This window comes from Macadamia integrifolia, unplaced genomic scaffold, assembly GCF_013358625.1.
Source record: "Macadamia integrifolia cultivar HAES 741 unplaced genomic scaffold, SCU_Mint_v3 scaffold711, whole genome shotgun sequence".
Taxonomy (NCBI): Eukaryota; Viridiplantae; Streptophyta; class Magnoliopsida; order Proteales; family Proteaceae; genus Macadamia; species Macadamia integrifolia.
In genome coordinates this window covers 32647-57616 of record NW_024870520.1, presented here as the reverse complement: position 1 = coordinate 57616, position 24970 = coordinate 32647, and the positions used below count along the sequence as shown (strand labels likewise).

The 24970-nt window shown below is 39.1% G+C and overlaps 1 protein-coding gene across 4 annotated transcripts in view; it reads left to right on the top strand.

The window, feature by feature from the left end:
- Positions 1-24625, top strand: part of LOC122069784 (glycerol-3-phosphate acyltransferase 9-like) — a 29963-nt gene extending 5338 nt beyond the window's left edge. The window contains exons 4-13 of one of the 4 annotated variants that reach the window (XM_042633874.1): positions 988-1087; positions 8490-8585; positions 8721-8817; positions 9191-9278; positions 9364-9460; positions 11741-11826; positions 21151-21270; positions 21448-21546; positions 23190-23252; positions 24450-24625. In XM_042633874.1, coding sequence (XP_042489808.1) covers positions 988-1087; positions 8490-8585; positions 8721-8817; positions 9191-9278; positions 9364-9460; positions 11741-11826; positions 21151-21270; positions 21448-21546; positions 23190-23238 — 832 coding nt within the window. In that variant the 3' untranslated portion in view covers positions 23239-23252; positions 24450-24625. Of the gene's footprint in view, positions 1-987; positions 1088-8489; positions 8586-8720; positions 8818-9190; positions 9279-9363; positions 9461-11740; positions 11827-21150; positions 21271-21447; positions 21547-23189; positions 23253-23517; positions 23985-24449 lie in introns of those variants that run through there. The other 3 variants (XM_042633876.1, XM_042633875.1, XM_042633873.1) reach the window with 3 other exon arrangements.
- The last annotated feature ends 345 nt before the right edge of the window (positions 24626-24970 follow it).

The following is a 24970-nucleotide window of genomic DNA, read 5'->3' as shown; positions in this document are numbered from 1 at the left end:
TCCTCCTTACTGGCGATGGCCTCCGTTGAACATGGCCATACCATCTCAAATGACTTCGCAGCTTATCATTTATTGGGGCAACTCCCAAATCAGCCCTAATACGATCATTCCTTACCTTATCCTTCCTAGTTTTCCCGCGCATCCACCATAACATTCTCATCTCCTCTCCACATAGCTTATCAATATGCCGCTTCTTAACAGCCCGACATTCCGACTTGTCTATCATAGCTGGTCGTGCGACTATACTATAGAACATTCTTAAAGTTTTACAGGGACATGTTGGTTGCACAAAACTCGGATGCACCTCTCCACTTCGTCCATCTCACTATCCATATAACTACATATTAAACCTCTACTATTAAAACTCTAGATTGGAGAAGCTCACCTTTGTGCTACAATTAATCTTAACTGAACGGAGCAGAACCTTCATAGATGGATGTCTAATTCTCGTTCCTATGATAAGATTTGCAAAGCCATCTATTCTGACGTCAGCTTCAAATTTGCTTCTCTCAAGCCTCATACTATAAGAGACTCCCCAAGGAACAAGTTATTGTTGTATCCTGGGGCCCTCCATTTTGTGTGTTGTTCCCCCCTTTGATGGTTATTTTCCCCTTCTGGCTAGCGGCTAGTGCTTTGTTTCCCTTCCCCCCTTTGGGTTTGTCCCTCTTTTGGTTTGCTGGTTCCTCCCCATAGCCCAGTAATGGATTTTTCATTCATCCGAAAAAAAACTCTACGTTTCTGATAGTACTAGAAACTATAAATGTACGACCCTAAGCTGCCCTTGTCTTATGAATGCCACAAGCAAGAAAGAACCATAATAGAAAGTTGACCTCTTGTTGGTTGTCACTAGAATTGATATGATCCTTGGGAGATGATACTTATACATCATATAAAGTTGCAACTTATGCTTGTCTACCTATATGTTATATTAGACTTGCATTGTAACATCAGTTCATCATTTTGATTTGTCTTGTTTTAAATCTGCAGGGTTTTGGTATTGACACTAGGTTGGATAATATTCCTGTCATCCTTCATCCCGGTACATTTCTTACTCAAGGGACATGATAAGTGGAGGAAGAAAATAGAGGTACACATTATTATTTTATCCATTATATGTTTATAGTTTTTTCTTTGATCAATAACGGTAGAAATGTTATTAATGAGTTAAAACCAGATAACAACATGTAATAGACACTAGGATGGATAGCAACATGGTGAAAACTGAGAAGAGGGAGATATCGCAAACTGACTTTTTATATGTTTGGGGTCAACCATACATAAAGAAGGTGATTTAGAGGATGATGTTTCATGGAGAATTAAAATGGGATGGATGAAGTGGAGAGGTGCATCTAAAGTGTTATGTGACCAACTTATCTCCTTAAAGATTAAAGGAAACTTCTATAGGACAATCGCATGACCGGCTATGATGTACGAGGGTGGAATGTTGGACAGTTGAGAAGCGCCATATAGATAAGTTATGTGTAATAGAGATGAAGATGTTGGTATGGATGTGCAATAAAGCAAGGAAGGATAAATTAAGGAATGATCATGTTAGAGATGATTTGGGAGTTGCCCTGATTTATGATAAGCTCCGAGAAAGTTGTTTGACGTGGAATGGCCATGTTCAAGGGAGGATTAGGGATGCACCAATAAGGAGAAGTGATATGATTCAGATTGAAAGAACTAAAAAAGGTAGGGGCAGGCCGAAAATGACCATAGGAGAAGTGGTGAGGAAAGACATGCACAATCTAGGCCTTATTTCCAGTATGACCTTGAATATAGCCAATTGGAGGGCAAGGATCCATGAAGCAGACCCCATTAGATGTGTTTCTATTTATTAGTTGTTATTGTGCTACTTTCCTCACTTTTAATTTTTCTATATTTTCCTTTCTCGGATCCATGTAGCCGACTCCATTAAGTTGGGATAAGACTGAGTTTGTTGTTGTTGATAAAATTACAAGGAATGGTAACCCTGCCATACGTGGGGTTACTTGGTTGCTAAGACACTAGGATCTTCCAGAAGGAAATCCAATACTACTAGAATAAATTAGAAACTCTCTAAAAACAAAAGAGAGACTCCTAGTTGCATTACTATACTTAGAGCCTACCATATATATGGAAACTAAGCATAATCGAAACTAAAGTAGTTTGTAGCAACACCCATGTGGAAGCCACATGGACCTACAAAATCCACCAAAGAGATCCTCCAACCAAGCTGGCTGATGGCCATGTAAAGGCCGCTTATGGGATTAAGTGATAACCATCAAATGGGCCACATATGGGCCTGACTAATACTCAAGTCATGGCCTATTATTAGAGTTAATAAGGTACTTTAGGCCCATGTTTGTTAAGTGGTAATATGTTGTAATGTGTTAATCTGTATTTTACCTTTTTACTTTTACCTTCTTACTTCCCTTGTCTATGTTATGTGGACATGGGGGCGTGGATGTAATTTCTCAATACATTTGGCAACAACAACTAATAACCTTATCCCAACTAAATGAGGTTGGCTACATGGATCCGATATGGTCTAAAAAGTAATAGAAATACAATTTAAAAGAACTAACAAAAGGAAGTAGAAGATGGTAAAAGAAGAGGTCAAAGAAGTAGATAGAACAACATTATAGGAACATCCCCTACAAGGGGTCGGTTACGCGGGTCCTTATCCTCCACAAAAGTCTATCAGTGGTCATACTAGAATCGAGCCCTACCATTTGTATGTATTTCCTTACCACTTCGTCAGTAGTAATTTTAGGTCTATATTTGGTCAAGTGAATCAATATAGGGGTGAAGGAATTGATCCTTGTTACCCAAGTTTCACCGAATTTCTTTCTCTCCTTCCTCTTGTTTCTACCACCATCTTCTTCTTCCTTCTCTCATCTTCTTTCCTCTTTGTTGCTTCTTCATAACTCCTAAATTCCAACTCTATCATGGGCTTGTTATGACTTAAGTTGTTGGGCCTAAGTACGGGCCTTTTTGTGGCCTTTATTCCTTTATATACTTTGATATAAAACACTCCAATCATTGAAAGAAAAGATAAATGAAGTAAAAATTATTAACTCATCTGGTTCAAGCATCACATTCCTCGCCAAAGCTTTATGAACTGCCTTCCCACACAAGCCTTCCTTATTCAAAGAAGTATCCAGGTTTCTCCTTTATGCTACCTTTGCGGATCTGAGCTGGAAGACACGAATCGCCTATTCTTTGCTTGCCCTGTCTCCTCCTCCATCTAGAAGCTTGTTCTCTCCAAATGCTAGCCGGTTAATAAAAGAATTCTCCCTTTCCAAAGGGAGTGTGTTTGGATGGATATGACCTTCCAAGGAAAGACTATTTGTGACTACGTGGGAAAACTTGCCTTCTGTGCTACTTTAAACCAAATTTGGATGGAGCGAAATCATAGGGAGTGGACCTCCAACTCTTAGCCGTTAGGAAAGATTTGGAATTCCATCATCTTTGATGTCAAAGTGAAGATCTCAAAAGTTTCTTCTACCTGTCCCCCCTCCCCCATAAATTGTCACATTGTTACTTCCTGGGAGCTTATTGTGGTAACCCGGCAGTCACTGAGAGGGGGTGAATCAGTGAGTTCAAGTCCGATCCCAAAAAACCTGTCCGATGTCTGGCCAAGAAAAACCTGATACACCTGTCTCTGTTTGCACGTATGCACACTTAGCCTCTCATAGGCACTTCTAAGTGTGCAAACCCATTCCGCATTCCACACACTTCAATATAAAATGCAAATAACAAGCACTCACAACACAGGGTTTTTACGAGGTTTGAAAATTTGCTTACATCCCCAGAGTAGTGCCTGTAAAGGCTTCGTTCCTACTCAATACACTACTTTTGACTACACCTACAGTCAGGAGCACTCACTCCCAATTTTCTCATGCCAAAGCTGAGATGCACTCACAGTGTCGGTACAATGTGTAACACCTACTACATGGGAGCACCCACTCCCGGTGCTTAGCACCCATTAAGCACTCAATAAAGAATACAGTAATTTTGGGCTTATATCAATGCCCTATAGTCGAGCCCTGCCTAGCATAGACATCCACAACTAGCTAGCATGTTTACAGTTCATCCACACCTAACCTTAGCATACATACATGCATATAATGAAAATCAAAGGTTATGGAATCTCACAACCGGTTGCCTGGGATGACTGGAAACTTGCACTAACAAGCTTGGTGTTCACACCTACTCTCCCCTTTGGCTTTTTGCTCTTCAAAGTAACCACAAGAAAACCCACATTTAGTTTCTTCTCTTTCTCTTTGGCTTTGAATCAATGCATCATCAACACACATTAACCACCTCCTCAAACCCTCATTAATGGAGTAAACAAAACTCCCATTGAGCAACAAAACCCATTCATGGTTCTGCCAACAAAGGGGGAAGCTTCTCTCTCCATTTTTCTTTTTCCCTTGGCTTAGAGACAAGAGGCCATCAATACCACCCAACTACCCTTTTAAACCACAATTAATGGAGTGTAAAATAACTCACATGAAGCCTTCAAGCTTTTCAATGGTCAACAATGGAGGGAGGAGATTCACACACGAAAACTATAGCCTTACAGTCCCTAAAACCCTTATTTCTCTCTTCCATTGTGTAGAGCTCGGAGAGGTGAAGAATCTACAATTTGGTTCACCCAAATCGGAGTTAAAATGAGGGAGATATGGCCATCTGAAGTTGGAGCAATGAGATAGCCTGAAATGAAATCTTCGTAGGAGTGGCGTAGGCTACACCGGCGGCACGCGAAACAGGGGCACAAATCTGGCCGTAGATCTCATCAAAGAGAATCTAATAATCTGAGCCATCGGATTCTCATAACCGATAGTGAACATGAACCGTAGATCTAGGATCAGATGACATCATGATGACGTAGGCAGTCAATGCTTGCGTCAGTGGTCAGAAGCGTTGTCGACGTGCCATTGGTTGGTGCAGTGCGTTTCACGGTACGTTGTCGGCTGACTTTAATAAAGCTCCATTGATCTTGACCGTTAGATCGGAACCAATCTGATATGATTGGTTCAGATCAAGATATATAGAATCTCTATATATTTTCTATGCAAATGCGCTACACTTGATCTAGACCCACTTCTTTAAATCGTGCACCAACCCCTGACTTCTTATAATTACAAAAAAACCCTCCAAAAATTCAACCAAAATTCTAAAAGAACCCCCATTGGCCGAGAGCTATTGTTGGTTTTTTTATTTGGATTTTCGAACCGGCTTTACGGAAACACGTGACTTTTTCATACGATATCTGATTAAGATGAAACGAAGTGCGTTGGAACCGCGACTGGAAACTCTACGACTTTCCAGAAGACTCGATCATCTAACTCAGCCATGTAAAAAGACCAAAATGCCCCTAGACCTTTCCAATAATGCATCTTCCTCATATGGAATCGGAATGTGATGAAATCAGAACCGTTGGGAAGATCAGATTTTTTTCGTATTGTTACATGGAGAAAACTTCTTTTAAAATACTAATCATCAATGCTGAAATTTCCCCCGAATGCCATAAATGTTGTAACTTCTTCATATGGTATCGGAACGCGATGAAATCAAATGCATTGGACTAGATAAATTACAATCTATCTTTTTCATGAGAAAAGGTCTTCCAAAAATATTTTTTCACTGCCGAAAATGCCCCCCGAGTGTAAATAGGCCAATTTTACCAGTTTTGACCTAGAAACCCGCACCACCTACCATGGATGAATAAAACCACTCCATACACACAATATGGCTATATTTTCTCATCAGTGACACTCAACGCTGCCATGTCATCACTTTGACCACGTCACCCAAACTAGCCACATCATCACTCCACGTGGCCAGGTTGCCAACAAGGACAACCATGCAATAACACTTATAAGCTCTGTAATCAGGAATCTTGTTTCCCCCTGACAGTCTTGTTTCTCTTCTTCCCCCTCCCCTCTTTGGGGTTGTATTTTTTTTTTCTCTCTTTGGTAATGAATTATTTATTCACCCAAACAAAAACATAATCTTGCCAGTCTTATGTTTCTTTTTAAAAAATTTCGCTTTTTATTAGTGGCAAAATTTGAGTTCTTGGAAGACTGCATTACCCATCAAGACACCACATGTCATAGATATGTACAAAATATTAGGGTTTTTGAAGCATAAGAAGCTTTAAGGACAATGAAAGTAGGCAAGGCACCAGCCCCGGTTGAAGTCCCAATAGAATTGTAGAAGAGCTTAGGAATCGGTGGTTTTATCTTGGCTAACCAAGCTATTTAATAAGATTATAAGCACAAGTGTTAGATGAATGGAGGAGAAGCATTGTGGTTCCGATTTACAAAAATATAGGTGACATTTTGATGTGTGCAAGGATTCTGTAGAGAAAAAATAAGAAAATTAAGACAAGAGAGGGATTGAGAAAGAAGAAATAAATAAAATATAATAAAGGATAGGTTAGCTTTAAGGACGAAGCCATGATGTCCTGGCCTATTGGGAAGTAGCCGACCTCTTTTCAAGATAACATCAAGAGATAATTTAGGATTTCATTAGTTGCCTTTACTTTTTTGTCCTTTCTCTTAAATAGGATATGATAACAGCTACAAAAGAGCTACAACCTCTTACTCCATTAACACCACTTCTCTAATAACTACTACAATAGCTGATAATTCCTACAAAATTGAAAATTCCTAAACAACCAAATTCTATCTCAAAAGTAACTATTCCCGCTTATTTGTGCACATATCACATTTTGAGCTGCATTTACTATAGACGCAAAAAATTAATTAGTCATACTATGAAATTATGGGAGAAGATTATTGAAACCCACCATACAAGAAACTACTATTATAGAGAACCATTTTGGTTTTATGTTAGGAAGATCCACGACAAAAGCTATTTACTATGAAGACTCATGGAAAGATTTAGAAATTGCAAGAAGGATCTCCATATGATCTTTTTTTACCTGAAAAAATTCTTATGACAAAGTTCTTAGAGAGTTAATTTGGCAAGTGCTAGTGAAAAATGTTTTAAGTAAATATGTGGACATCTAAAGATATGCATGATGTGTGGTGACTACTGACTAGTGTAAGAACTGTAGGGAGGTTAAGGTAGTGAATTCCCAATTACTTGGGTTACATCAAGGATCAACTTTATGTCCTTATTTGTTTGTGCTTATTATGATTATTTAACTAGAAACATTCAAGATGAGGTTCCTTGGTGTATGCTTTTTGCTAATGATATTATTTTGGTGATGAGACAAAAGTAGGGATTAACGCCAAGTTAGAGTTATGGAGATCAACCTTGGAATCAAAAGGTTTAAGGATAAGAACGGAGACGGAGTATATGGTAACTAGGATGGATAATGAGGTGGTGAAAATTAATGAGAGGGAGGTTCCGCAAATTGATTATTTTAGGTATCTGGGCTTAATCATAAATAAAGAAGGTGCTATAGAGGATGATGTTCCACAAAAAATAAAATTAGGATGGATGAAGTGGAGAGATGCATCTGGAGTGTTGTGTGATCGATGTATTCCTTTAAAACTTAAAGGAAAATTTTTTAGGACAGTCATATGCCTGGCTACGATGTATGGTGTAGAATATTGGGCAGTCAAGTAAGTATCATGTAGATAAATGGAGATAAGAATGTTGAGAGGGATGTGTAGCAAAACTGGGAGGATGAAGTAAGGAATGACCAAGTTCAATAAAGGCCTTTAGATGCTCCCGTACTGAGGAGTGATTTGATTCAGATTGAAGGAACTAAAAGAGGCTGGGGCTTACCTAAGATGACCCTAGGAGAAGTGAGGAAAGACATGCATAGCTTAGGCATTATGTCAAATATGAGCTCGAATAGAGCTTGATTGGAGGGCAAAGATCCATATAGCCAACCCATTCAGTTGGGAAATGGATGAGTTGTTGTATAGTTTGAGTTCGGAATTTGGGATGGGTGCAACTTGCGGTGGGTTGGACTGTGTTGATGTTATGGTGTGATCGTTATTCAGACACAGGGTGGATTCTCTGAATTGTAGACTGTCCCAGTCCTACTCTTGTTGAGGTTCCCTAACACTAGTGAATCCTGCTTTCTTTGGTCTCATCCTAACATGGGACCGATAACCTATTCTTTATATTGGGTGGGTCACATCAGTTCGCTCTTCCAACCTGGCCCAAGTTGCACACCTACTTCATACTTCATAACTATAAGCTGCAATATATATATATATATATATATACACACACACACGCACATATACACATAATGTATGTTATGTACTTAAATGAGTCGGGTTCTGGCTGTCTAGGTTAACCCAAGATAATAATCCTAACCTGGTTCAAACTGACATTGGTTTTAGATTTCTGTTACCTAAACCTTCCCATGGCTGGGAAAAACAGCTTAGGCTGCCAACCTGGTCGGGTGAGGTTAGCCTGCCAACTTGATGCGAATGATTTTGTGCTTTGCTTTGAATTCCAGTTATAATTTAAAACCCTCTATTGTTTTCTTGATTTTTTTTTCTCTTCAGAGGTACTTGGTGGAGTTAATGTGTTGCTTCTTCGTTGCATCATGGACCGGGGTTGTGAAGTATCATGGACCACGACCCAGCATGCGACCAAAGCAAGTATGATAAATTACCATATTAGTTCTTTACATTGTTTACATATGGTGATGCTTCAGTCTTTCCAAAATTTAATAGTCCTCAATGTTGTTCTCTATATCTTGACACATCCAATCTTCCATTTCATGGTTTGGACAGGTATTTGTGGCCAATCACACTTCCATGATAGATTTCATTATATTAGAACAGATGACTCCATTTGCTGTTATTATGCAAAAGCATCTTGGATGGGTTGGTAAGTGTTAATTTCATTTAGGATGGAGCTTTGTTTTGAAATTTGGTGTTTATAGATACCTTCAGAGATTTAAGTGGTAGGTTTCCAAATTACTGAGCCACGTCTAGGAAGAGGTTTGTAGCCTTGATCACTACTTTATCTTGTCTGTATATCAATCAGTCAGGCTGTTCATTCAATAGGCACTTCTTGAATGACTTATTGTGAGTTGATAGTTACCTTGGTGTCCATATTCCCAAAAATGATAAACAACTTTGGAAGTAGAAACTCTCAGCAGCCTGCCAAGAGATGGTCTTCTATTAGATTGTTTCGACTTTTGCCCTTCACAGCCTCCAAATTACTTGCCTTTTATTTTCTAGTTTATGCTTGTGAATAGGACTGCTACAAAGCACAATTTTGGAGAGTGTGGGTTGTATCTGGTTTAACCGCTCTGAAGCAAAAGATCGTGAAATTGTTGCAAGAAAGTAAGCATTATGTTCTTTGCATGTTAAGATTTGAAATATTCTGTTGTAAGACATAGTTCTTCATCCTAGGTCTACATTTTTCCAGGTTAAGAGAACACGTTCAAGGAGTTGACAACAATCCTCTTCTCATTTTTCCAGAGGGAACATGCGTAAATAACCAGTATACAGTCATGTTCAAGAAGGTTTGTCACTTTTGTTTGTATAATCTCTTCAGATAAAATGATTTCCTATTTTCTCTATACCTTGGGGAGGGGGTTGGGGGGGGGGGGGGGAGAAGGCATTCCTCATTTCAAGAGATGGTTGGTCCAAGATTGATGGATATTGAATCATCTAATCTTCTGGCATCAATGTCATGACCCAAACCCAGATACAGGTAAGGGTACATCCCTCGCAGGCAATGATCAAATGATCCAAAACATTCCCCAAAAATCAGGCGTATGAGAACTCATAAAAATTAAAGTATCAACAAAATAAAAGAATTCCAAGATAAAATATCCCAAAATCATACTTACTGGTGGCAATCTAAGGTGTGATCCCAAAATTTAAAAAAACATTTTGTTAGAGTTTACACGAAACGGCAGCCTACTACAATTATCTACTAGAGAAAAATAAACTAATAGAAGCTTTAGGTCACCCTCGAAATCCGCTCCAAGCATATCTTCATATCAATTATCTGTGATGTTAAAATAATGGATTAAACTCAATAGCTCAATAAGGGAAAATAGTAAGAGCACATCACAGGGCAAACAATCAACCATAAACAATGGTTAAAACAAGCAGTTTTAGTTTCTCAAACTACACTTTTAATAAAACACGATCATTTAAAAATATCCCCTTTTTTATCATACTTTAGCCGGCACTGAAGGAAATAAGCTACCACTTCCCATAATATGAGAGGAAAACACGGCCCCCACAATCACTCGATCATACAATCACATTGTCGTCACCACTTTATGACTAAATATACACCACTGTGCACAGTGGGTATAAGTCCCGCGGCTTAACAGGACACCCCTCTTTGGTTTGGTACAGAGTAGTCTATTTACACTCTCTTTTCACATTTTCACAAAATCACCGTTCATAAAATCACTTTCTTTAAAAACACGAACATAGGTAAAATCTCCATGTAAGAATCAACATCAATATACATCACACTAATAGTCACCTTCATCAAATATCAATTACTCCCATAAATTCATGTCACACATAAACACAATTCAAAAAGTATAAGTTAGCACATATCAATGATACAAGCACACCAAACATCACATCATACAATCAACCCACACACCTGTGGTGTAATCCCACTATAATCCACTTACCTCCATTTGCAAAAGTGTTACCTCCCCTTTGAGTCTCAAGTGTCCAGGAGGTCCCAATTTGAAATTAGTAATAGCCAATGTTAATTACTAACTCGCCCAAGATTTGGGTCCCATGAAGAATATTGTATGTGGTCCCTATGAATTGAATCCTAAGCCTTGATATGAAATAATATTAGATTTGGGTCACAGTTTGGGTCCTAAAAAAAACCCTAATGGTTTCGAAGAAAACATTAACCCTAAAACAACACCCTAAAAACAATTAGGGTCCCAAAAAACCTAAATATTAGGTCATTTGAGTCCCAAAAAGAATATTCATATGAAGAAACCAACATCAGCAGCTTAGGATAAGACCCATATTGGGTCACAAAAGAAGAACCAGCAGAACCAACAATTTAAACTAAGGATTAGAGGAAGCTTCATTACCTGGAGTGAGCAGAAAAATAGAGAAGTAGGCACCAAAATTCCCTTCCTCTCCCTTTCTTTCTTTCTCACGATTCTGCTTTCTTCCCTTCTTTCTTATTTTTTCTTTCTTTTTATAGCCCACCCCCTTTGTCCGTGTCTCTCTCTCTTTTCTCCCTCTCACATCTCTCTCTCTCTTCCCCCTTTCTCTACGTCTCTCTTTTCTCCCTCTTTCATGACTCTCTCTCCTCTCTCTTCCTTAGCTCTCCTCACTCATGTCTCTCTCTCTAGGGTGGGGTCTACAAAGAATGATTTAAAAATAAAAGAAAAGAAATCAATTAAATAAAAACCCCCTTACTACTAACAAGACTCAAACCTAGGACCTTTAGAGTCTAGATAGTCAAGGTACTAACCGCTAGGCTAACTCATTAAGTCATTAAATAAACCCTAACTTCAAATATTTAAGTAAGCTTAGGAAATAACATAAAAAAGATATATGTTCTAAGGTTCCAAAATTTGGGGCATTACAATCAGTGATTGATTCCTAGATCATCTGATCCTGTCAGTGGATTGAGCAATCTGATTCTGCTCTGGGTTGATATGCTGATTCCAATGTGGTGCCCTATCGGATTCCTTAGAACCATGTCCCGGGTCTGTTATATTGGTAGATTTTATTGAGATAGCGTTGTTTATTAGATTCTCATACACAATTTGTCTTTGTCACTGTTCTTTTGTCTCCAGGGTGCTTTTGAACTCGGGTGCACTGTTTGCCCTATAGCGATTAAGTACAACAAAATTTTTGTGGATGCTTTCTGGAACAGCAGGAAGTAAGAATCTACTTTGAAGGCACTAATTTTGTTATATATGTAGGATTGGCTTTTGTTCCAAATGTTTGCTTGTTATCTTCAAATCTGTTGCTGATCTAAACTTCTCAAATTGTTTATTGTGGTTCTGAAAGCTAATATATTTTGTCATTGTTATTGCATCGTCAAGAGAAATGCTTAGCATTCAACATGTCTCCCTCTGAACATATCGCATTGTTGCTGCAGCCTTTATAAGACTCTCTCTTATTCTGTAAATCTGCTGTTTTTTTTTTGGTCGTCTTTTTTTCCCCGGGGTAAATTACAACTTTATGGAAGCCAATCACATCAGAATAATGGTACAAAGAGGTTCATAGAAGTACGTACTGATACAAATATAAGATGCCTCAATCAAAGGATCAATCAAAGAACCCCCAACCAATAAAAAGAGGACTCACAAACCTGTCACAAGGGAATAAAATTCCCAGATCTGGGGCCTAACAACCCCTTGCTTAGTTTACTCATCCACCACCTCATTAGCACTCCTGGGCTGCCAACAGACTGTGTACTGATTTAAGTTACTGACATATTGGCCCTATTAATTGATGATAATGCATTGTCACCTCTCACATCTGTCATCCATTTCATTACTTTAGCTGAGTCCCCTTCAATTATAGCTTGAGACCATCCCTTGCTTAATAACAGATCTAAACCAGCCTTGGGAGCCATCAACTCGGCTTGTGTGAATCTCCTTCCCCTATGGGCCGGAGAACACATCAACCACACTTCCATTGAGGAGTCTAATCACTCCCCTGATACCTGAAGGACCAGGATTCCCTAATGAAAAACCACTTATATATAGCTTGGGCATTCCCCAGGGGTTGGGGGGGAAGAGGGGGCTGCCAATGAGTCTCCTTTTTACTTTTCTTTCGCTCAAAAAGAGCAAAGTGAGAGGGGGGGAGGGGAGCACTCTTTAAAGATCTGTTCTGCTGGCATATCTTTGAACTTCTCATCAGCTACCACCCAATGAGCAACTCTTTGGAACCATAAGCTACCTGCTAGGTGGTTGAATTTTTGTACGATAACAGAACCCTCAAATTTTCATGTCTGGAGTGGTCCAATGAAAATCAAACATTTTTGTTCCTGCAGAAGTCTCACAAGAATGTTATGCGTCTTTTGCAGTTATTTGCATTTTTAGGTTTACCCAAAATTGTCTTCTTAACTTTTGCTTGCCTAGGTATTCTAGATGATAAGATTTGTGATGATTGAGGTAGCTTTATGTTTTAAGTATAGCAGGGCTAACTCAACTCAACTCAAATCAAATCAACTTAGCCTTATCGCAACTAAATGGGTTTGGCTTCATGGATCTTCTTTCTCTAATAAACTCTATGCAAAGCCAGGATTGTTACTAGTCCTAAGCTATGCATGTCTTTCCTTATAAAGTCATTTTAGGCATACCCCTGCCTCTTTTAGCTCTTTTAGCTCTTCTAATCTGAATCATATCCCTCCTCCTTACTAGAGCGTTCAAAGGCTTTCATTGCACATGTACATAGCACCTCAAATGACTTACTCTCAACTTATCATGTATCGGAACTACTTCTAAATTATCTTTAATTTCTTCATTCCTTATTTTATCTTTTCTACCATTACCACTCATTCATCTCAACATTCTTTTTTCAGCTACACTAAGTTTGTTTTTATGTTGTTTATTCACAGCCCAACAGTCAGCTATAGACGCATGATTATCTTAGAAAAATTTCCTTTGAGTTTTAAAGGAATAATTCGATTATGCAACACTTTGGACGCACCTCTCCTCTTCCACCTGGCTCTAAATTTTTTTTGTGCAACAGTCAGCTCTAAATCATAAATTTTTATTTATGATTGAACCTAGGTAATGAAAATCATCACTTTGCGGTATTTGCCTATCATCAATTTTCACCACCCCACTTTAGTCCTATTGTTACTATATACTAAAGTTAACATATATTCTATTTTTGCATTACTTCTCTTAAAACCTTTTGATTCCAAGGTGGATCTCCATAATTCCAACTTGACATTTATCTTTGCTTTTGTTTAATCTGGAAAAACTATATCATTTGCAAAAGGAATACACAAGGGGACCTGATCTTGGATGCCTTTAGTGATTATTTTTTAAAAATTCTTTGTCTATTACTATTCCTACTTCGTTTCTATTATTTTTGTCCCTAGTATACCCATGTTTATAGTCATCTCATTCCTTAACCGTTTTTATCCTTCTACCTACATTCTTGCACAGAAGGTATGCTAATTCTTCTGCTTCTCATTATGTCTATCAATTCTAATTTCTAAACTTTTTCCTGTTAGAGTTCCTAGTTTCAAGATATTAACTTAATTCTATGCTTTTGGACTAGCTTCTTTACCAGCATTTGTCCATGGTGCAAATACCTTGCCCACTTGTCAACACAACCAGCCGTTGAAGCCATATGTTGCTTATAGCCTATAGGGATGCCCTAGCTAACCCTTGCTCACTATCCACTACACCCGGGTCATAGTGTAGCGCATCACTTTCAGAGGACGCCCTAGCATGAGGTCAAAAGTGTAAAACTCTAGGATCCATGCTAAAAGATTTGGCCAAAGTTTTCACCATAGTTGTCACGACATCTAGGTGACCCAAGGCATTGGAGGAGTCTTGGACGCAAGGCGACACTAACAAGTAACAAGGCAACCATAGTTGTCAAGGCGCCTGGACACCTAGGCGACGCCTTGACAACTATGGTTTTCACAATGCTGGCTGCCGATCTGATGCACCAACTGTCCTTTATCCAGGCTTAGACCGGCAGCATAAAATACTGGCGGAGTAGGGGTGTCAGTATATAAATTGAACCGATAAAACCGGTCTGAACTGCCCCGATTTATCCCGATCCAAATCGAACTGAGCTCTTATTGGGCCTGGTTTCGGTTCGGTTTAAACTGACGGTTCACCCATTAACCCAGTAATTGAAACCGAATATGAAACCGAGCTAATAAGAGCTGGTGAACCTAAACTCTAAAAAGACCTACTCCTAACCATAGTTGTCACGGCGTCAAATCGATCCAAGGCAGTGAAGGGGTGGCTAATCGATTTGGTGATGAATCGCTCGTTATGGCGTTGCCATGGCGGTTAAATCGCCCATATGTCATTTTTTATTTTCCCTATTTTCTAAAGTTATTTAGTATGCTATTTTTTTTATTTTTCTTATTTTCTAAAGTTATTTAGCATGCTACAAGCCTACAATAGTCCTGTCATATAAAACCAAAATTAAGCAACATCAAATCATCAAAAATCAACATAGTCCTATCAAAATCACCCTGCATTTTACAAAAAGTCGACTGCCTAGTGAATCAGGTGTACTTGGCATCCATGGCGGTGCCATAGCGACGCCTATCAGCCAATGGCGACCGCCATTTGTGAGTCACGTAAATCGTAGCACTGCCATTAACTTCATTTTCAGCCAGGACGCGAAATCGCCGTCTTGGCGACGCCTAGGCGATGCCATGACAACTATGCTCCTAACCCTAAGTATATAAATCCTAAAATCCCTAATTGCATAATCCTTATTCTTCTCTATTCATAACCCCAGCGATGCCAGCCTTTCTCTCGTCTCTGCCTCTCCTCACCTAGATCGGCAACGACAACGACAACGACAACGACAATGACAACGGTAACGACAACGGCAACAACAAGCTGGTTCCTCTCTCTCTCTCTTCACTGGCCTCTCTTCCCTTAGATTGGCCTGAAGTTAGGGAGGACATCATTCATTCTTCTTGCAGATAGCAGCAGAAGTGCATAGGGTTTCTTTGAGAGTGGAACATAGCAGCAGAATGCATCGTCTCTTCCCTTAGATCCCTTGCAGCTTATGATCCTTTTAGCAGTCAATGATTTATTAAAAGGGTTGATGCAAGACATAAAACGGATTCAGGAAGTGAAAATGGCGACGGTTGCCTTGCAACATTCGAGGGTTAACATCAAAAGAGGCCCATGCCCAAATCCAAAAAACCACAACTGAAAAAGATGAAAAGGAAAAAAGATGAATCTTTCAGAAGAAAAAGACTATGTGAATCAACATAAAAATCAACTTCTTGTGAATTAATCACATTCGTGGGCAACATTCGAGGGCTTTTTTTCCGTTTTGGGTTTCCTTTTCCCCCCCCCTTTTTTTTTCTCTTTCTCCACCAACATTGAGCCTGTGCCAAATCCCAAAACCCATTACAGGGGAAGAAGCTCCATGCCCAAATCATCAAAACAGGCCTGAAAAAATGGGAACCACGCCTTAACAACCTCATCGATATGTATGGTAAATGTGCTCTCCTCGAAGTCGCATTTCACCTATTGGATCCAAACCGGAATAAACCCAGTAATCCAAACCGGTGCCAACCTGAACCCAAACCGCATCGAAGCCAGAACTGAACCGATAAATCCTTATTGGGTCGGTTTCAGTTAATGTAAAACACATCGAAACCGGTGGAACCCAACCGAAACCTCACCGACCCGGACCGTTGACACCCTTATGGCGGAGTATTGTAGACAGGTTCTCAAGTATAAAAATATTAGCCCCATCAAACATAAATTCATGCCCAGGATTCTCAGTTATAAGTAGCTGAAGGGATTTCTAGTTCAGAGCATTGTTGATTGCTTGAAACAGGATGGATAGCCCAAACCGTTAACCTGAGTGCTTAGGCCCTTTGTTATCATAAAAATATTATAATTCACCTAAGGGTTAGGTTTCCCTCAGGCCATATGGTTGCATCTTGTTGTAGCCTGTGTGAACTGAGAAGTTGTAAATTTCTTTTAATTACCCCTTGTCTTATTTCCAAAAGTTCTTTGAGAAGGGTAAAAGAAGGTTTTCAGAATAATTTGAAAGTAACTTACCAATGTGTCATTCTCAAGAACTGTCATTGTCTAGCACATTTTTCGAGTACATAGTTGAAATGACATGCTTTTACCCTCATTGAGAGAAGTGTGTTACACTAAAAAGGCAAGTAAGGCCACACCTTCTGTTTTACCGCAAACACCCATTTTCAGCAAACAAGTCTTTTCCCAGGTGGAAGAGTCACTAAGTTCCCATGTAACATTCCTTTTTAAGGCATCCATTTCTTCCTCCATTGCGGCTTTCCTTTTTTTTCTAAAAGAGCTTCCTGCCAATTCTTGGGAACACAAGTAGATGAAAGAGAAGATACAAAAGCATAATATGAGGGAGAAATGGAATCATATGAAAAAAACTGATATATAGAGTGTTGAGTACAGGTCCTAGTGCCTTTTTCTGAAGGTAATAGGTTGGTCAGAAGGAGAAATCATACCTAAAGCATGAGGCTTAGTCAGTTATGGATCCAGGCTGGCGAAGGGATGTCTAAAGGTGCTGTAATAGTGGTGATGGTTTGAAGTTTCTTATTTCTGGTATATCCCCTACGATAAACTTGAAGAGTGGAGTCATCAATTTGTCTCTGGAATTCACCATTGACTCTCTAAACTAGAGTCATCTCCCCCTGAGTTGGAACAATAGGTTCCGTCCCTCACTGTCTTGTAGAATATGAGGATCTTGGAGTGAAGATGATGGGTATACAGGTGGAGCAAGAAGATTTAGAGTCATCTCTTCTTCACTAGTAATACCAGACTCCCCCTGAAGAGGTGATGATGAGTCGTACAACAGATTCATGAAACACAACATCCATTGTTACCGTAGTACGCTGGGTAGAAGGATGGTAACACTTTTCTCCGTTCTGAGTAGGAGAGTAACCTAGAAAGATACACTTAGTACTTTGAGGTTCCAATTTTCCTAGTGAATGATGATCCCTAGCATAACAGGCACACCTAAAAGTCTTTGGAGGAACCAGGAAGGATGTAGTCCCTTGATAAACCTCAACAGGAGTTCGAGAGTTTAAGACACAAGTCGGCATGCGATTGATTAGGTAGGTTGCTATGAGGACAACATCACTCCAATACTGAGATGAGAACCTATCTAGCAAGCATCATGGCTCGAGCAATATCCAACAAGTGCCTATTCTTGCATTCAGCCACTCCATTCTGAGTAGGAGTGTCAACAAAACTTGTCTGATGAAGAATCCCATGATCAACTAGGTATTTTTGAAACTAACCCTCCATGTACTCTTTTCCATTATCACTATGGAGAATTTTCAGAGTTGCATTGAATTGAGTCTGAATCATTTTATGGAACCGTTGAAAACAATTGAACACTTCACTTTTGTTGCATCATATAAATCCAAGTGGTTCTAAAGTGACACCCAATAAAGGATTCAAACCATCTTTTACCAAAAATAAATATCCGACAAGACAGACCCCATACATCAGAGTGAACCAAGTAAAAAATGGAAGAGCTTCTTTTATTTAAGGGTAAATAATTGGAACGAGTTTGTTTAGCTAGAGTACAGGATTCACAAAAGAATTCATCCCTAGTACATGATTTAACTAAAATGTGGAAATAAAAGAGATAAAGTCTCAATTTGGGTGTGCCAAATGACAGTGCCATCAATTCAGAATAAGCAGTGTAGTTGATGAGGAGTAGTCGATGCTGCAGCCGTAGGGAGACAACCATCATCAAGCAAATCAAGACCACCTGCACCTTACCACATCCAATCGTCTTCCCTGTTATCAGATCCTCAAAAACGCAATGGGAAGGAACATTACAGTTTAGGTCTTTGGTAAGACTATTAATGGACATCAAATTAGTAGTAAAATTAGGAATATGTAAAACTGAAGACAGAGGTATAGAAGAATACTTAATAAAACCTTTTTCGGAGACAGAGGATAGGGTGCCATCTGCTACCCTAACTTTATTTCTGCCTAAGATGGGTGGATACTGGTGAGATAAACTAGAGGAACTAGTCATCTAATCATTGGCATCAGAGTCAATGATCCAGGGAGTGGAGACGGCTAATGCACAATGACCACCAAATAAAATACCTGAGTGAGCAAAATTGGACCCTAAGGGGACTAAATTGGCAGGAGTTGAGGAATTGAAAGCCTTGAGCATACGTCTTAAAGCCTGGAGTTCCTTTTGGGATAGTCCTATACCAGTTGCAGGTGGAGTGTCCACAATCTCAGCCTGATGAGCTTTAGTTTTGGATCAGCCCCAAGCACATTTTACCTCAAAATCAGCATATTTTCCATGGAGCTTCCAATAGTTGTCCTTAGTATGGTATGGCTTGTGGCAGTGTTCACATTTAACAATCTCCTTGGTGATATCACTAGTTTGATTTGCTCCCTCAAAGGTCGTAGTGGATCCTGTTTGTAGGGCTGTCTTTTCAGTAGTAAGAGTATGTAGCGTAGAGTTATGACGACATTCTTCCGTATAAACCATGGCAAAAGATTGTTCCAGAGTAGGGAAGGGAGATTTGCTAAGTATCTGAACACAAATCTGATCATATTCAACATTTAAATTAGCCACAAAATCATACACCCTGATTTTATCCGCATGTTTGGTGGAAGCAGCATTGTCTTCAACATTTTTGGGATGATAATCTGCAAACTGGTCCAGTTCATACCATAGAGTTCGAAGTTCGGCATAATATTGGGACACGGCGAGTTCCAGCTACATAGTGGTACGAACCTTCTTGTGAAGATCAAATACCTGAGCATCATCCTTAGTTGCCCATTAGTTTCCTTGGCAGCAACCAAAATCTGAGAAGCAGTATCTAACAGTCTTCGAGAAATAGATTGATGAATTGAACCAATCAAGTAAGTCATTACCAAAGAGTCATTGGTGACCCATTTATCTTGAGGGGTAGTTTCTTCAATTTCCCTGTAATGTGTCCAATGAGACCTCCACCAGCAATGGTAAGATATGTAGATCTGGACCAGATGAGGTAATTAATTCTATCCAATTTCACTGAGCTAGTCCCAAAAGGCATGTAGTCATTGCGACTTTGTCCATCAGACCCAGGGTCATAGTAGTTACTTCAGACATGATTAAACACTAAAAAATTGATAATGAGAGAGAGAGAGAGAGAGAGAGAGAGAAAATCAACTGTCAGAAAGTGTCTGTACTTGGATCGAATTGCTCAATAAGGATAAAAACATTGTTACAAGCGAATTAAGGTTTGGGAGAAAACGTTAATTATTGAAGAAGAGGGGAGATTTGATACAGTGACTTGGCAGATGGAGCCACAAGTCTGGTTGATCTCCTCTAAAATGGTGACGATGATATCCTCAAAAATTCATCCAGTTCTGAGGAGGGAGTCCCAAAAATCGATTTAGTTAGGATTTTGGAAGAAAACCCTTTTTTGCACAGAATCGATTAGTATAGATCTTCAATCTTGCAAGTGATGATGCGTCCTTCTAGGGAGCTGTACTTGATCTTCAGGAGGTAGAGGTGTCTTCTTTAAAGAGGAAGAAACCGCATTCCCTGAAAGTAGAAGAATAAAAAATCGCAGAGGGTGAAGAACCCTAATTTTCTGGCAAGGGTTTTTGTTGTTTTAGTTCATGAGGTAGGGTATAGGACAGCTACTAGATTCTTAGGAATTGCCTCATTAGTGCAGCCCTATGGTAGGTTAATGGAAAAAAGGTAGATGGAGGCTAACAAAGGTGATGGAAGGTCTGCGATTCTTGAAGGAGAAGGGGCTGGAAACTGAAAACCTAGATCAGAAATTAGGCTCCGATACCATGTTAACAGGAAGAATGGAGGAGAATGCTTGTTTGTCTTTAACTGATCACACAATTCCTCTATTTATATTATAGAATCATGATAGGAATACAAAACAGAAATCATAATGTAATTACTAGTACACCCCCCATTCAGCTGCCCCACTCTAACTAGGGTCAGTGGAAGGGGGAAAGCCCCAATGTGCCCCTGCAGCACTTATTCTTATTCTAACAATGATCAATAATACAATACTTCAAGTCAAAACATGCAATTCAATTCTTAGGAGTGGTTTCTTAACAAGTATCATGAAAAAGTGACCTCTTCTTTCTACCCATCTGCCATACAAATCAGTTTTCGAATGGCATGATTATGCGTGTGGAATACATGCAAGCAGCGACTCCTTCAACCTGATGCATCGCAGCTGGGAAATATGCTGAACAAAGAATTTGTGATCTTGTTATCCTAACCATTTGATATAACAACATTTTGGAATTTTGAAAATTCTAGAATTCTCAACTCAATGAATCGTTATTCCAACTAAATGGGGTTGGCTACACTATTTCCGTTTCTTAATTAAGCTCTAATGGAATTTCTAGAGTTTGTTTTTCTAATCTTCCAAATACACCTGCTTAGCAATTAGAATTCATGCAGGAGCCATTAAATGATTGGTCTTAATTTTTGGATGTGTGTACAGTTATGGCTATGCTATGAGATCTTGAATGCTTCTATTGCACAGGCAATCCTTTACAATGCATCTTCTACGCCTTATGACATCATGGGCTGTTGTTTGCGATGTGTGGTACATGGAGCCACAAAATCTCAGACCTGGAGAGACATCCATTGAATTCGCAGAGAGGTCATATAACTTTTCTTTCTCTATCTACATTTTACTCGGTGAATTCATGATTTTTAACTTCTTTAACATTTAATCTTGGGCTCCTGGATCTAACTTCTATATAAATAAGAAAGAATTTTCTTTTTCTGCTTCATCTTTAGTTGTGATGACTTCTATCACCTATTTCTTTCTATGCAGAGTCAGGGACATTATTTCAGTTCGAGCAGGTATTAAAAAGGTCCCTTGGGATGGATATCTGAAGTACTCTCGCCCTAGCCCAAAGCACACAGAGAGAAAGTATGTTAAATCTCCTTTTATCTTTTTGTTGTAATCTACTTATCCATCACCTTGCAATCCTGGTCTGATTCCACCGCATTTATTTAGCCTATAGAGACTAGAGAGTGTCACCTAATGAGCTTTAGGCCGAAAATTTCTAATTAATTGGATGTATATCAGAACATACAGATTGTCTGGTTTGTTCTTTTCTTATACACTACAACTTTGATTTCAGTGCATGACTTAGTGCAGCCAGCCATACGACAAAGAATTGGTACAATGATATATACATATAGACATACATTAGAGCCTCTTAATGTTTTAAACCTAGAATCCTGGTCAATATTTATATCTACTCTTCCATGGTTATGGTGGGTTCATAATTTGGAAATATAGTAAACTTTTTTTTTTTTTTTTTGGGGGGGGGGGGGGGATGGGGGACATCTCTTCGAGGGTCAATTGTTTCCCCTAGCTAGATTTTGATACAGTAGGCAATTGGGGATAATACCAAATTGACACCGGAAGCATGTTAAGGTGAAGGTAAACCTTTATGATCACAAGGTGGTGCTTGGGTAGGTCTTCTCTGATTACGTTTGGATTTGAACTCTACTTGGAAAAAAGAAGTAAAAGACTTGAATCTTTAAAATTGACGTCTCAAGCCCCACAAGGGACAAAAATGTAAATTTGGTATATTTAATATACCCTTGTTGCTTGATCCAGAGAAACTATGCCAAAATCAAAACCCAAAGAACCAATGACTTGACTTCCTTCAATACTTATTTTATGCCTTGTGATACAGTGTGTCCCCATGGGCTAAGGTGAAACCCATGTCAGCTCCATGGAAGAGCCTGCTGTTTTGTATACCTTTGTCTTGATGGGGATTCTTTCTGCGCTTCCTGTGTAGCATCATTACCTTTTGACTTTGGCCCCTTTGGTGTTTCGTAATTTTTATTCTCTCCTTTTAAGGAGAACATAATGCAGAAATGTCCTTGGTACCTGTATTAAGGTGCTCTTTGTCCCATCAGTTGAAGAAGAGTTTTCTGGGGCCCACACCTCATGTTGGGCTCACTGTTTCATCTTGATCTTTGTGTAACAATCATAGTAACACCTTCAGAACCCCAAGGGGGTAGCAGTATGAACCGATCCATGCGGTTGTGGGGTCAGTATGGGCCACGGGACTAGTTTGGCCTAGATACCTGTCGTTAGAAAAAAAAAAATAAATATATATATATATATATTTATATAGTAACATCTTTAGATAAAATAAGTGTGTTAGATCATGTACTTTAGGCCATGGTGACTTGTTCAGTAAGGCCATATTTACCCTTTGCAGAGGACGAGCGAAAGGTCATTAGTGCCTCGGCAAAAGGATATGGTTTTGGTGTTGGTCTTCTAACGTTATCTTTCCAACACAGATAAATGCTGGACACACATTTTGAGCTTAATGTTGTGCCCTTTGGAATTTGGATCTGCCTTGTGCCTTAATTTTGTTCTGCATAAACTGCAAACAGCTAGAATGTAGTAAAGCTACAACATTATTCATGATTAACTTTATGAGAGATTAGTTACCTATGTATATTCTGTAGTGGTTAGGTCATAAATTATAATTTTGTAGGCCAAAACGAAAGTGCCCATTATCTTTCTGCTTCTTGTACATTTTTCAGGCAACAGATATTTGCTGAGTCAGTACTGAAGCGTCTGGAGGAGAAGTGATTTGACATGCTAATGTGAGTTTTAGCCTCTTTATCTTGATAATTTTTTAAATATTTCTTCAAAACAACACAATTATCGAATTTAATCTACCATTTTGTTTCCTTGGTTTCCTCGTCCACTTCATTGTACATTAAAAGCAAATCAATTGATCTAAACCATACTCTAATTCAAGTGGACAGCACAAATCCTTTCTACCATATCACTACCGACATTTTTCTATATGGTCTAAATCTGTTCCTTTTTGGTTTTGCTTACTTGGTGTCATGTTCCATATTGAAGTTAAGAAAGCTGAAGGCTGGGATGAAGTTGAAGTGATAAGCCATTTGTTGCAGGATCTATGTTTGGTCGTTTGTTTTGTGAGTTGCTAGATTCGGGTGAGTCGTTCAGTGGAGCTTTTGGGTGCTGAGTCTTGAGTGGCAGGATTTTATCTTGCCACCTACTAGTTGCATGTAAATGGTAGGCCAGCTAACTAAGATATTATTGATTTTAACATGAGGGATTGAAAGTCATGTACTCATGATACCCCTTGTGACTGATGCAACTCACAATGACCCTCATCTTCAGTAGATTTGGAAAGTCTGCTTAGAGACGGACTATAAAATCAAAATCCAGGCTCTCCATATAAACAACAAATGAAGGATTTTCTTCCGAAAATTGTTGGTCGGCCAATTGTAACATGGTGCATTTGTAACTTCTATTTCAGAAAACTGGGTTAATACACAAATCCCTATCAATTATTCTGATCAGCATACTCAGTTCAAGTTTGGCAAATTTTTTAGTGGGGAAAACCAATAGCAACTCAAGGGAAAAGCAATGCAGTACGCCAACGGAACTTTTTGAAACATTCAAGATCTCCAATGGTCTTGGTACCTTTCTTTTTTTGGGTGGAACTATGGTAAGAAACTGTCATGGGATCTTGACTTCTAGTTGGTTGGCCAGTTCTCCTTTTTTTTTTTTTTTTTTGGTATTCAGAATACTATGATTTACTTGATGGCTTCCATGATCCAATTCCTAGCAGTAAAGCGAGATATGCCAGACAATATTGAAAGTTCCAAGGTTATCTACCAGCTGGAATTTAAACCACTATAACCGTTTGTGCTTCCACTATGATGGTGCTGTGCTTTGCTTTCCTCTTCCAAGAATACAGAAAGGGAGCCACAGGATGGGTATTAGAGAGTTTAGACAGCTAACGTAAAATTTTGTGGTAGCAGGCGGCGCACAATTCTACTCAACAGGAGCAGAATATTTCGAGGTTTTGGCCATAAGGAAGGGTCTTACTGTAACATGGTCACAAGGCTTTGGCCATAAAGGAAGGTCTTATGTCCACACGATCACAAGGCTTTCTCCATAAGGAGGGTCTTATGGCGCTGCAAATCTATAGACGTTGGAGTCTATCATTTTGATGACAATTATGCATTTTCCTACAGTATACACACACTGTTACACGCCCTCTCACACTCTATACGCTGACAGTGGAGTCTATCATTTTGATGACAATTATGCATTTTCCTACAGTATACACACACTGTTACACGCCCTCTCACACTCTATACGCTGACAGTGGAGTCTATCATTTTGATGACAATTATGCATTTTCCTACAGTATACACACACTGTTACACGCCCTCTCACACTCTATACGCTGACACTCTCTCTATTAAATAAACAATCACTTTCCTCATGTTCTTTGGCAAAGTTGAGATGTTCTTTGGCAAAGTTGAGATGCCTGCCT